The sequence below is a fragment of the Papaver somniferum genome, unplaced genomic scaffold (assembly GCF_003573695.1).
Source record: "Papaver somniferum cultivar HN1 unplaced genomic scaffold, ASM357369v1 unplaced-scaffold_118, whole genome shotgun sequence".
NCBI classification, from domain to species: Eukaryota; Viridiplantae; Streptophyta; class Magnoliopsida; order Ranunculales; family Papaveraceae; genus Papaver; species Papaver somniferum.
The window spans coordinates 15,821,411-15,835,281 of NW_020620825.1; the positions used below are offsets into that span (position 1 = coordinate 15,821,411).

General features: G+C 37.5%; 1 protein-coding gene across 1 annotated transcript; it reads right to left on the bottom strand.

Annotated features, from left to right (window-relative positions):
* Positions 1-10,007: 10,007 nt before the first annotated feature.
* LOC113330636 (E3 ubiquitin-protein ligase ATL31-like) lies at positions 10,008-11,632 on the bottom strand. Its single transcript, XM_026577456.1, has one exon. The coding sequence runs from the start codon at positions 11,514-11,516 to the stop codon at positions 10,272-10,274; it is 1,245 nt and encodes a 414-aa protein (XP_026433241.1). The 5' UTR covers positions 11,517-11,632; the 3' UTR covers positions 10,008-10,271.
* Between the last annotated feature and the right edge of the window lie 2,239 nt (positions 11,633-13,871).

The window sequence follows — 13,871 nt, forward strand, 5'->3', positions numbered from 1 at the left end:
GGACTTTACAAAACAATTATTCTCCGAATATAGCAAGTTCAAAACAAACCACACCTTGGCTCTAGGTGGTTCCAAGGGCCAATATAGAATGTTAGACAGCCCATATTCGGAAGTTTTGGTAACTAATTATACTTCCGATTATTTCAATTTCAAAATTTGAAAAGTATAAGTTTTTCCCGAATTCTGATTTTTGGGCCATCGTACATTCGGGACTTTACAAAACAATTATTCTCCGAATATAGCAAGTTCAAAACAAACACGCTTTGGCTCTAGGTGGTTCCAAGGGCCAATATAGAATGTTAGACAGCCCATATTCGGAAGTTTGGGTAACTAATTATACTTCCGATTATTTCAATTTCAAAATTTGAAAAGTATAAGTTTTTCCCAAATTCTGATTTTTGGGCCATCGTACATTCGGGACTTTACAAAACAATTATTCTCCGAATATAGCAAGTTCAAAACAAACCACGCCTTGGCTTTAGGTGGTTCCAAGGGCCAATATAGAATGTTAGACAGCCCATATTCGGAAGTTTGGGTAACTAATTATACTTCCGATTATTTAAATTTCAAAATTTGAAAAGTATAAGTTTTTCCCAAATTCTGATTTTTGGGACGTCGTACATTCAGGACTTTACAAAACAATTATTCTCCGAATATAGCAAGTTCAAAACAAACCACGCCTTGGCTCTAGGTGGTTCCAAGGGCCAATATAGAATGTTAGACAGCCCATATTCGGAAGTTTGGGTAACTAATTATACTTCCGATTATTTCAATTTCAAAATTTGAAAAGTATAAGTTTTTCCCAAATTCTGATTTTTGGGCCATCGTACATTCAGGACTTTACAAAACAATTATTCTCCGAATATAGCAAGTTCAAAACAAACCACGCCTTGGCTCTAGGTGGTTCCAAGGGCCAATATAGAATGTTAGACATCCCATATTCGGAAGTTTGGGTAACTAATTATACTTCCGATTATTTCAATTTCAAAATTTGAAAAGTATAAGTTTTTCCCAAATTCTGATTTTTGGGCCATCGTACATTCGGGACTTTACAAAACAATTATTCTCCGAATATAGCAAGTTCAAAAACAAACCACACCTTGGCTCTAGGTGGTTCCAAGGGCCAATATAGAATGTTAGACAACCCATATTCGGAAGTTTGGGTAACTAATTATACTTCCGATTATTTCAATTTCAAAATTTGAAAAGTATAAGTTTTTCCCAAATTCTGATTTTTGGGCCATCGTACATTCGGGACTTTACAAAACAATTATTCTCCGAATATAGCAAGTTCAAAACAAACCACGCCTTGGCTCTAGGTGGTTCCAAGGGCCAATATAGAATGTTAGACATCCCATATTCGGAAGTTTGGGTAACTAATTATACTTCCGATTATTTCAATTTCAAAATTTGAAAAGTATAAGTTTTTCCCAAATTCTGATTTTTGGGCCATCGTACATTCGGGACTTTACAAAACAATTATTCTCCGAATATAGCAAGTTCAAAAACAAACCACGCCTTGGCTCTAGGTGGTTCCAAGGGCCAATATAGAATGTTAGACAACCCATATTCGGAAGTTTGGGTAACTAATTATACTTCCGATTATTTCAATTTCAAAATTTGAAAAGTATAAGTTTTTCCCAAATTCTGATTTTTGGGCCATCGTACATTCGGGACTTTACAAAACAATTATCCTCTGAATATAGCAAGTTCAAAACAAACCACGCCTCGGCTCTAGGTGGTTCCAAGGGCCAATATAGAATGTTAGACAGCTCATATTCGGAAGTTTGGGTAACTAATTATACTTCCAATTATTTCAATTTCAAAATTTGAAAAGTATAAGTTTTTCCCAAATTCTGATTTTTGGGCCATCGTACATTCGGGACTTTACAAAACAATTATCCTACGAATATAGCAAGTTCAAAACAAACCACGCCTTGGCTCTAGGTGGTTCCAAGGGCCAATATAGAATGTTAGACAACCCATATTCGGAAGTTTGGGTAACTAATTATACTTCCGATTATTTCAATTTCAAAATTTGAAAAGTATAAGTTTTTCCCAAATTCTGATTTTTGGGCCATCGTACATTCAGGACTTTACAAAACAATTATCCTCCGAATATAGCAAGTTCAAAACAAACCACGCCTTGGCTCTAGGTGGTTCCAAGGGCCAATATAGAATGTTAGACATCCCATATTCGAAAGTTTGGGTAACTAATTATACTTCCGATTATTTCAATTTCAAAATTTGAAAAGTATAAGTTTTTCCCAAATTCTGATTTTTGGGCCATCGTACATTCGGGACTTTACAAAACAATTATCCTCCGAATATAGCAAGTTCAAAACAAACCACGCCTTGGCTCTAGGTGGTTCCAAGGGCCAATATAGAATGTTAGACATCCCATATTCGGAAGTTTGGGTAATTAATTATACTCCCGATTATTTCAATTTCAAAATTTGAAAAGTATAAGTTTTTCCCAAATTCTGATTTTTGGGCCATCTTACATTCGGGACTTTACAAAACAATTATCCTCCGAATATAGAAAGTTCAAAAAAACCACGCCTTGGCTCTAGGTGGTTCCAAGGGCCAATATAGAATGTTAGACAACCCATATTCGGAAGTTTGGGTAACTAATTATACTTCCGATTATTTCAATTTCAAAATTTGAAAAGTATAAGTTTTTCCCAAATTCTGATTTTTGGGCCATCGTACATTCGGGACTTTACAAAACAATTATCCTCCGAATATAGCAAGTTCAAAACAAACCACGCCTTGGTTGTAGGTGGTTCCAAGGGCCAATATAGAATGTTAGACAGCCCATATTCGGAAGTTTGGGTAACTAATTATACTTCCGATTATTTCAATTTCAAAATTTGAAAAGTATAAGTTTTTCCCAAATTCTGATTTTTGGGCCATCGTACATTCGGGACTTTACAAAACAATTATCCTCCGAATATAGCAAGTTCAAAACAAACCACGCCTTCGCTCTAGGTGGTTCCAAGGGCCAATATAGAATGTTAGAGAGTCCATATTCGGAAGTTTGGGTAACTAATTATACTTCCGATTATTTCAATTTCAAAATTTGAAAAGTATAAGTTTTTCCCAAATTCTGATTTTTGGGCCATCGTACATTCGGGACTTTACAAAACAATTATCCTCCGAATATAGCAAGTTCAAAACAAACCACGCCTTGGCTCTAGGTGGTTCCAAGGACCAATATAGAATGTTAGACAACCCATATTCGGAAGTGTGGGTAACTAATTATACTTCCGATTATTTCAATTTCAAAATTTGAAAAGTATAAGTTTTTCCCAAATTCTGATTTTTGGGCCATCGTACATTCGGAACTTTACAAAACAATTATCCCCCGAATATAGCAAGTTCAAAACAAACCACGCCTTGGCTCTAGGTGGTTCCAAGGGCCAATATAGAATGTTAGACAGCCCATATTCGGAAGTTTGGGTAACTAATTATACTTCCGATTATTTCAATTTCAAAATTTGAAAAGTATAAGTTTTCCCAAATTCTGATTTTTGGGCCATCGTACATTCGGGACTTTACAAAACAATTATTCTCCGAATATAGCAAGTTCAAAACAAACCACGCCTTGGCTCTAGGTGGTTCCAAGGGCCAATATAGAATGTTAGACAGCCTATATTCGGAAGTTTGGGTAACTAATTATACTTCCGATTATTTCAATTTCAAAATTTGAAAAGTATAAGTTTTTCCCAAATTCTGATTTTTGGGCCATCGTACATTCGGGACTTTACAAAACAATTATTCTCCGAATATAGCAAGTTCAAAACAAACCACACCTTGGCTCTAGGTGGTTCCAAGGGCCAATATAGAATGTTAGACAGCCCATATTCGGAAGTTTGGGTAACTAATTATACTTCCGATTATTTCAATTTCAAAATTTGAAAAGTATAAGTTTTTCCCAAATTCTGATTTTTGGGCCATCGTACATTCAGGACTTTACAAAACAATTATTCTCCGAATATAGCAAGTTCAAAACAAACCACGCCTTGGCTCCAGGTGGTTCCAAGGGCCAATATAGAATGTTAGACAGCCCATATTCGGAAGTTTGGGTAACTAATTATACTTCCGATTATTTCAATTTCAAAATTTGAAAAGTATAAGTTTTTCCCAAATTCTGATTTTTTGGCCATCGTACATTCGGGACTTTACAAAACAATTATTCTCCGAATATAGCAAGTTCAAAACAAACCACGCCTTGGCTCTAGGTGGTTCCAAGGGCCAATATAGAATGTTAGACAGCCCATATTCGGAAGTTTGGGTAACAAATTATACTTCCGATTATTTCAATTTCAAAATTTGAAAAGTATAAGTTTTTCCCAAGTTTGATTTTTGGGCCATCGTACATTCGGGACTTTACAAAACAATTATTCTCCGAATATAGCAAGTTCAAAACAAACCACGCCTTGGCTCTAGGTGGTTCCAAGGGCCAATATAGAATGTTAGACAACCCATATTCGGAAGTTTGGGTAACTAATTATACTTCCGATTATTTCAATTTCAAAATTTGAAAAGTATAAGTTTTTCCCAAATTCTGATTTTTGGGCCATCGTACATTCGGAACTTTACAAAACAATTATCCTCCGAATAATATAGTCGTGTTTAGAAATACCAACTTAATCGGTAGATAAGAATTTAAGTTTTCCACCGAATGTCTTATTCGGAGGTAATTTCGTTAACAACCGATTGTAGTGCACCAATGATACGAAACCTCAACGGCCATATTTTCAGAAACCTCAACGGCCATATTTTCAAAAATTAGATCCGTTGGAACTCTAATCTATATAAGGAGGGTAACCCCTCTCAGTTATTATTGAGTAACAAATCTGAATGAAAAACCTTTTCAATGGCAAGTCCATCATCAATCGACAACATACTTCGAAGATGCAAGCGAACAACTACATCAATTGCAGCAAGGGAAGAAGAAATACAAAAAAGGAACAAACAACCCAAAAAAATTAAACCATCGTTAGTGGCAACGGAGGAGGAGGAAGAGGAAATCAAGGCTAAGAAGCGAGGTCAAGAACAATTCCATCATAGAGAAAGATTAAAACAAGTTGAGGAAGAGACCGAATGGATAAAAAATTATTACATTGTGAAAGATCTACCCAAAGAACAGCAGGGCGATCGTATATTTTGGATTAACGTTTCATTGGGTCCTTTTGTTGGTAAGTACAAGAAGCCACGCCACAATTATGAACCATCCCATGTTTCTTCAAGGGTGCACCATGTTATAAAATTTTGCACCGAGTACAACCGTATTCTTGCTAGGCACAGAGACGACAGGTTTGCGACACAAGATGCTTATTCCAAGTGGAGAGGAGAGTCGTTTCTACATTTCGAAGCCGCGTTGATTGTTGCATCTCGGACTGGGAAAAAAGAATAACATGTGATGTTTGAGTGCTGTAAATTCAAATTTTTAATATTAATCGGCGGTTTGATAAAATATGGAATTCCCGAATATGATTAATCGTATTGAAGTGTTATAATACTGTTGTTCCGATTACATAGTTTCAAAAAAAATTATAATCGTGCCTCGAAAAAAAACGATCAAACATCATCATCATCCGAGGGGATCAATTCGAGTAACTCAGCGGGAAAGTTGTTGTCCATAACACGATCCCAATCAACCATGTTGGACTCATATTGTTTCACCCAATCCTTGCAATGGTTCATCGCGAAGTAATCGTGCCACTTACTCAACGGAGGTAACGGACAATCTTTCTTTACTCTTAAACCGATAAAATGCATTTCATTCACAAATGCCATTACGATTCTTCTATCTTTAACCGACTCGTCGCAAGCCGTTCTTGTGGGTGCAAACGTCATGCTAAGTCCATACATAGGAGGAACGAAGAAATGTACCACGCAATTCAAAACGTCCGCTAGGAGATATCCAAATTTAGGCATTGTCATCCAATACTTGGATCCGATTGTCTTCAATCCATTTCGACACTTCACACGCGCAACTAAGTCTTTGAACTCTTGTTCTTTGTCGTATCTATCTCCTCGCCTCATCATCTCCATATAAAAACCCTTGTCCTTCACTAGTTGTACCGCCATCTTATTTCTTAAATATTGGCATTGGGTGACATCTTCGATATCCGCCTCTCTAAAGTAACCCATTTGTTCCGTAGCAACGTGAAACCCACAATTTCCATCCCCATCAACCTCGTCGGTCGACAAAACAAATGGAATGATAAGTGGAGGGAGTTGTTCCAAATACTCTTTGTATATTGTATATGTGGATCGATTTGGTCTTCCATTAAGATCTCTAGGGCAACGAAGAGTACCTTTGTCCTCTTTTATAGTAAGAATTTCCATTGGTTGGGTTTGTTGCGAGGCGTTCATTTGCTCAACAACTTCTTCGACAACATTGGGTTGACTTACTTGAGAAGGCTCTGTAGAGATCTTTGGCCTTACTTGTCGGGTGGTTGGTCCACTTTGATCATTTCTTGGACGATCTCTTTTCTTAGGTTCCGGCTCATCTTCAAATTCGGCTTCCGAACACTCGTGCCTAGACAATATTCTTTTATTAGACAAATACTCCTTCAACTCTTTTCTTTGGATGGTCCTCGACACTTCGTTGTTCGGCCTACCGGTGTTCTTTTGCTTAATATGTTCATCAACCTCCCTTAAACAAGTGTGAAGGGCTTCCTCCAAATTATGCATCAATATTTGCTTTTTGGTGCCGTTTGATGTAGCATAACGCTCGGCTATTCGTGCATACAATTCCGACTCGAAGAAAGACGGACCATCAACTACCGGGGTGTTCGGAGTGAAATTTAATTGCTTCCAAAATGGGTGAATATCATCGATGTCAATCACTTCAACATACCTACCCAACTTATGACGACATGGGAGTCCAATACCTATCATATCCTTGCAAACACAAACCGTATTCTCGTCATCATAAGTTTTATATAACTTCAATTGTTTCATCATGCGATTTATTGCCCATCTTGAAACTTTATGAACAACTCCCCTTAGAAGCAATTTTTCCTTAATATGTTCCAACGGGAAATGGTGTACACTAAATTGCATACATTTCCTAATCTTTACGAGATCACGATTGGTGAATTCATGGATTGCTTCTTGGATCGACACAACTCCATTTTGACTACCAATTAGTATTTTCCTTAGTCGACCATGAGACCCCTCCGCAATGCTTGTCGCCTCGTTCTTGAAGTTACGATATTCATATGTCCATGCAAACACAAACCTCTCCTTAATCGTTAACCATTGTGTTTTACAATAATCAACCGGTTTTGGGTAGTCCGTGCTGTATTCATCCTCAAATTTCTTCAAGTTACATTCGTAAATTTCCTCGGTCATCGACCAAACGATTTTGTCCCATGCTTTCATGAACATTTTCCAAATTATTCCATCCTCCTTCCACTTTTCTTCAAATAGCCTATCCTCTTCCTTACGTTCTTCCAAGGTTAATTTACTAATGCGCTCATCCTCTTCCTTTGACCTCTTGGTACCCTTCCTTGGTCTTTTAGCTTGGAAATGATGATGGCAATTGGTTTTGAGATTGCATTGAATGTGCCACGTACATTGCAAGTTTTGGGCTTCCGGAAACACTACCTCTATTGCATGCATTAAGGCTTGATCGTTATCCGTTACAATAACCCTTGGAAAATTATCACCGTTATAAATGGACCTCAACGTCTCCAACATCCAAATGAAACTCACATTGTTCTCATGATTCATTAAACCCCATGCAATCGTAAACGTGTTTTTGTCCGAAGTATGGCAAGCAATGTTCAACAACGGCATGTTATACTTGTTTGTCTTATAAGTAGCATCTATCAACAAAATTTGATGAAAGCATTGAGCCAATTGGATCATTTCTGGATGTGCCAAGAAAATACGAACCACTATACCATCCTTTTCTTCCCTTCTCAAGGTGTAGCCGTGTAACTCCGCTAACCACTCCGATTGTTGCATGACCGTTCTACCATCCCAATCAGTCCTTTTGATCGTAGCTAGGGCCGACTTAATTGTAGACAAAGAAGACAAGTTGTCGGGATCGTCCGCCTTTATTTTACTTAAGATCGCACTCGCTTTTTGGATCCGCATAGACCTCACCGTCTGCATTTGATGTGGTTTTAACTTGGCAACCATTACATGTCCAATTAAATCCAACGGATCATCATGGTTGTGACAACCGTTATCAACTTTATACATTTTATACTCTTTACCTTTAATACCATCGGGCTTATAGAAGACAATCTTAAATGGGCATTCTATCTTCTTGGTATTGCTTCGGTATTTCCTATTCGTCTTCCGTATGTACTTACTATTCTTTCCCTCGTGACTCTTTCGCGTCCCACCTCGCTCACAAATCATTTCAAATCGAGTGTCACTAACATGATTATTTTGAACTACCACGCACATGTTATCTTTTGCCTTGTTCATAAGCCATTCCTTTGCCTCCTTCTTACTTCCAAATGTCTAAACGTGCATAAAACAAAACAAACCTAATAAGCATAACCATTTAACATATAAATTTTGAAAAAAAGAAAAAAGTAGTAATGAGTATACCAAATCGTTTGCATAGTATAGGGAAGTGTCGGGCCTCAAATAGAAGTCATCAACAAACTCTTCAACGACCTGCATATGAAAGCAACAAATTATTATACAATAATCGGAGGTTATTAAATAAGTCAAACTTCCGAATATTCTATATTCGGAATCCTATCGGTTACCCAAAACACCCGATCTATGCAAATGAATGTACACAGTTTACTGAGTGAAAAAAATGATATATTCGGAGGTAATTAAATAAGTCAAACTTCCGAATACTTTATATTCGGAATCCTATCGGTTACCCAAAACACCCGATTTATGCAAATGAATGTACACAGTTTACTGAGTGCAAAAAATGATATAATCGGAAGCTAAAATATATAGTAAAACAGCCGAATATAAATAACCGGGAGATAACTTTAATCGATAAACATCCGATTTTCAAGTTTTCGGAAATTTTATTTTGAGGCCACTGTTATATTCGGCAGTCAAATAATGTTAAACTATTACCGATTGTAAAGGATAAGAATACTGAGTTTTGAAATTGTTTGTGGAATTCGTTTTTGGGGCCATTCGGAGGTAAATAACTCTACATAACTACCGAATGTAGATATTTTTGGAAAACCAGTTTGGGGTTTTTCTCATATTCGGCAGTAAACTAGTATCTTGTAACTACCGAATATACATATTTGATACTCAGTGTGTTATATTCGTAAGTTTAATCTAGAAATTATCTACCGAATCTGGGTAGTTCATGGCATTCAATGCATGCAATAATCGGTTTTTCTTGTTTACAAAAGCACACAAACGCATGCAAATCGAGTATTTGAGTTTCTTAACACAATACCTGTGTTTTACATGCATCGTTAGCTTCAATATCATGCGATTCTCCATTTTCTTCCATGAAAGGGTCGTCTATGTTTTCCTCTCCACAAAAGTTTGGATCATTCAACATATACCCCAAATCGTCTTCTCTAAACGGTCGTGAACCCTCAACATTTTGTTCTTCGTCATGATTCTCACCTTCTTCTTCGTATCCATCCATTTTTGTAGTGATAAAATGGGTTTTCTCTTTTTTTCCTTCACCTTCTTCTCTATAACTCTAACAACTCAAAAATTAAAAAGAAATGAAAAAAATGAAACACAAATCATTCTAATACTGCACCGAGTACAATCGGAAGTATGTGAACGATTTTGGCTTCCGATTGCATTCGGAGGGTAACAATGTTATCATATCCTCCGAATATATAAGGGTAATTTCGCCATTACGAATTACGCGAGATAAGGGCTGGCTATATTTTCCCTTTGGATGATCTTTTTTGTTTTATTGTTGGCCCCTAAATTCTTTTGAGTGGCCCCGAAAAACGCCATGCTATAGAGTACGAATTAACTGAACATGAAAGAAAATAATCACCAAAATGACAAGACAAAAAGCGTGCCATCACAAGAATCGGCTAAAACATTTCCTTTTTAATAAACTGTACAGGATTATATTTGAAGTTTCAACACTAACGAACGGCAATACGCTCTTAGACTAGAATGTAAGTTCTATCCTTGGAGTTGACTTCCTTTTGTTGTTTTTCCTTTAATACAAAAATCTTGAATCAGCGAACCAATAAAAAAATAGAGAATAATCAATTAAGAAAAAAGAAGACATTTGCAAAGATATAAGAAAAAGCCAAAGCGCCATCAATCATGAATCAAACGGGCGGCCGACCTGAAGAAGACAAATCAACGGGTCGATCGACTTTCGAGCCGAGCCTAATGGAAGGTGCCCGCGTGAAAAAGGATGGCATTGACAACTTAAAGCTACTCCAGCGGTCGGATTTGGATAACTGAGCGAACTGATAAAACTTACTCCCAGCATTTACACTGCCACCACGAAATACACCACCTCCACGGTGACTACTACCACCGGAAATTGAAGATTGCCTTTTCGTAAAACTCATGAGACTAGTCGTTCTATTCAACTTTCCATTCACGATTTGCTTCATGACTTCATCCGGTAGCCTCAAAGTGAATCTCTCAACATTTTCTCCAGGTTGAATAAGCGAATGCCCCGTCGAATGAGATCTAGGAAATTTCCCTAGAATTTTCTTCGGTTTTTTCGGTTTAAATGATTTAGACCTCGCTGGACGATTCTGCATCGCAGTTTGCGAAGGATTAATTAAATCAGGAGCACTTGTAGCAGAATCAGTAGTAACAGAAGACGACGATGATCCATCTGTGACTCTAATCAAAACTTGTTCTTGCGATTCATTTATCAATTCATCGGACCCTCTTCTTCTTTCGGTATCTGAATCGGTGTCGGAATCCGAGTCATCATGAGTAGTATGTACACGTCGTTGCTCCACATCGTTTGCATCATCAGTAGGTGTTATTTCTTTTAAATCACAGCGACAAACAGGACAAGTAGTATGAGAAACTAACCAAGCATCAATACATTCAGGATGAAAAACATGGTCGCATTTAGGAAGCAATCTACAAGTTTCATCATCTTCGAATTCATTCAAACAAACAGCACACTCTAAAGCTCCTTTGCCAATCTTTAATCCTTTGACAACTGAATAAATAAATGTCGGAAACGTATCGATAACGCTTGGATCAAGCCCTCGTTTTGCTCTTCTTGATCTTCCAATACCGTTACCGTTTACTGCTCTTGTCGTATCTCCTGGACTATTTTGACCAACACATTGACGAATGTAAATTGAGAAAAACCCCATGAAGAAAAAAGCAACTATTAGTACTACTATTACCACTAACATCGATGGTCTGAAATTCTGATCCAGTAGTTGTGGAGGTGGTGGTGTTTGTCGGGGAGGTGATTGTGCCGATGTGTAAGGTAGCAAGATCATGATAAAGATGATGAATTTTGATCCGTACACGTGGAAGATCCATGGGATTTGGGTGAACTTGGTGTTTCTCTTCCGTGTTAATGAAATCATCTCTAAAAAAATGTTTCGAAGAGAGTAGAAAGGGTTTGCCAGGAGAGAAAGAGAGGGGAGATATAAAAGAGAGATGAAATCGTGGGATTCAAGACAGAATTTGTTTTCGTGAAAGAGATAGAGTGAGTTTCGGCTGAATTTCTTTTTCTCTCTTCCATTTCTTGACTAAAGCGATGATGTAAGCATTTGATCATATAAAAATGTGGTGACACGTGGAGACGTTTTTAATCAATCTGACGGTTAATTAGCAAAGTCAGAAATGGCAGCTAAAGATTGTGATTAGTCTTCCAGAAAGAATCCTCTATATTTTGAGTGGATTAGATCTTGACTCGTCATGGTGTACTTTTCTCGTAGGACCGGTAATTTCGTTTTTGGTATCATCACTATTAGCCCCGCTTTTTGGGAGGGAAAGTAAGGGTGCACAAGAACCGAGCTGGATCGAGGAACCGTTTCGGAATCGGCGGAACCGAGCCGATATTTGTCCCGAATCGAAGAACGGGGTACAGGTATCGGTCCAGAAAATAGGAACCGAGACTGATGAGGTACAGGTACACGGTCCTGTATAAGTCCCGTACCGTCCGGACCGAAAGAACCGACCATTCGTAGCCATTAGATTTATGGGTACTGAACAAATATAGCCGTTAGATTAGGGGGGGGGTATATATAGTACCTTAATGATAGGGTTTCTCTCTTTCTCATTTTCGTTTTTCTTTTCCGTCTTCGAGTTCGACTCTTCCCTCTGAGAGACTGATATATAGAGAGAACTGAGTTCTTGAGTCTCTGATTCTCTGAAGTCTGAAAGTGAACTCCATTAATCAGTGAACACGGAACGCCGAACAACACCTCTCGATCCAGAAGAAGAAGGAGAAAAAGTCAGTGATTTCAATGATTTGATTTGTGTAAGTTTTTTATTTTTTTTGCTTTTCTTCTTCTCCAATTTTAATCCTAGGACTATGGATTTCTATATGAAGTCGAGTTCTGGATGATCCTAGGACTTTTGATTAATTTAATTTAGGGTTTCAGTTTCACAGGGTAAGTTATCAATCACGTCAGGGAGAAGACGAAGGGAAAGGATTCAAGGAAGAAGCTGAAGGAAACCCATTAAGGTACTTTGTATTTCTTTAGGCTTTTTATAATTTTTTTAATTAATACTGTCTGAGTGTTCTTTTAACTTCTTTTAGATCTTTGGAGCTAACCAATTTTGTTGTTTTCAGTTTTTAATTTTATGATGTTTTGAGTTTTTAATTTTATGATGGTTGAAATGTTTCTCATATTTGTCTGTGTAAAAAGTTACACAACTTTCATTCTTTCACATTAACATGCATATATAGTGCTTCCTACTTAATCTAGCAGCTTGCTTGTGTAATGTGTGTGTGATAGTAATTATGGGCTATGCCATTTACTTCATAAGTTGTTCGATAAACCAAATGTGTTTAAATTTCATAAGAGTTGATGTCAAGGAGTAAGAGGTTCAAGAAAAGCCCAAATGATGATGAGGGAAAAACAGAGTTGGATAAATATTTCATTGACGAGTATGAAGAAGGTGAAGGAGAAGATGATGATGAGGAGTTTGACTTATTGGGTTGGTGGAAGACCAACAATACAAAGTATAAGATACTTGGACATATGGCTAAGGACATATTAGCCATTCCTGTGTCTTCTGTTGCCTCTGAGTCTGCTTTTAGCACAGGAAAGCGAGTCTTAAGTCCTTGTAGAAGCTCTTTATCTACAAGGAAAGTTGAGGCATTGCTTTGCACACAAAGCTGGCTAAGGAAGTCAATACAACTTGATCTTCTATCTGATTACATACCAGATGATGATGTTGAAGTTGAAGAAGGTAACATATTACATTATTACTTGTGTTTGGCAGTAATAAATATAGTCTAGTAGTTACTAACTGCTATTATTTGTTTTTGCAGTGTTACTTGGTCCTATCAACACTGATGACACCACAAGTGCTGCTGACATGGATTAGAAGATCAAGATTCAAGACTACTGCAGCACTAGCTGCACTAGCTGCACTGCTAGTTGTTCTTTTTTTCAGATTTTCTCATTTTCAAGACTTAATGTGTGTGTCTGTGGCTACTGCTACTTTTTTTTTCCATATTTTCAAGACATTGTTTGTTTGGTTTGTTAGTAATATTGCTACTTATTAGTTGTTGCTTTGAATGAGAATTTGTTATATAGAAAAAACAGGTAAAAGAAAAGGCAGTCAGTTTTTCGCTGAAAAGGTACCGACTGGTACCGGTCCCGTACCGGTACCGGTCCAAAAGTTCAGTACCGACCTTTGGGGGGTACAGGTACTCGGCCTCGGCAAGAACCGAGCCGAACCGTACCGTGTGCACCCTTAAGGGA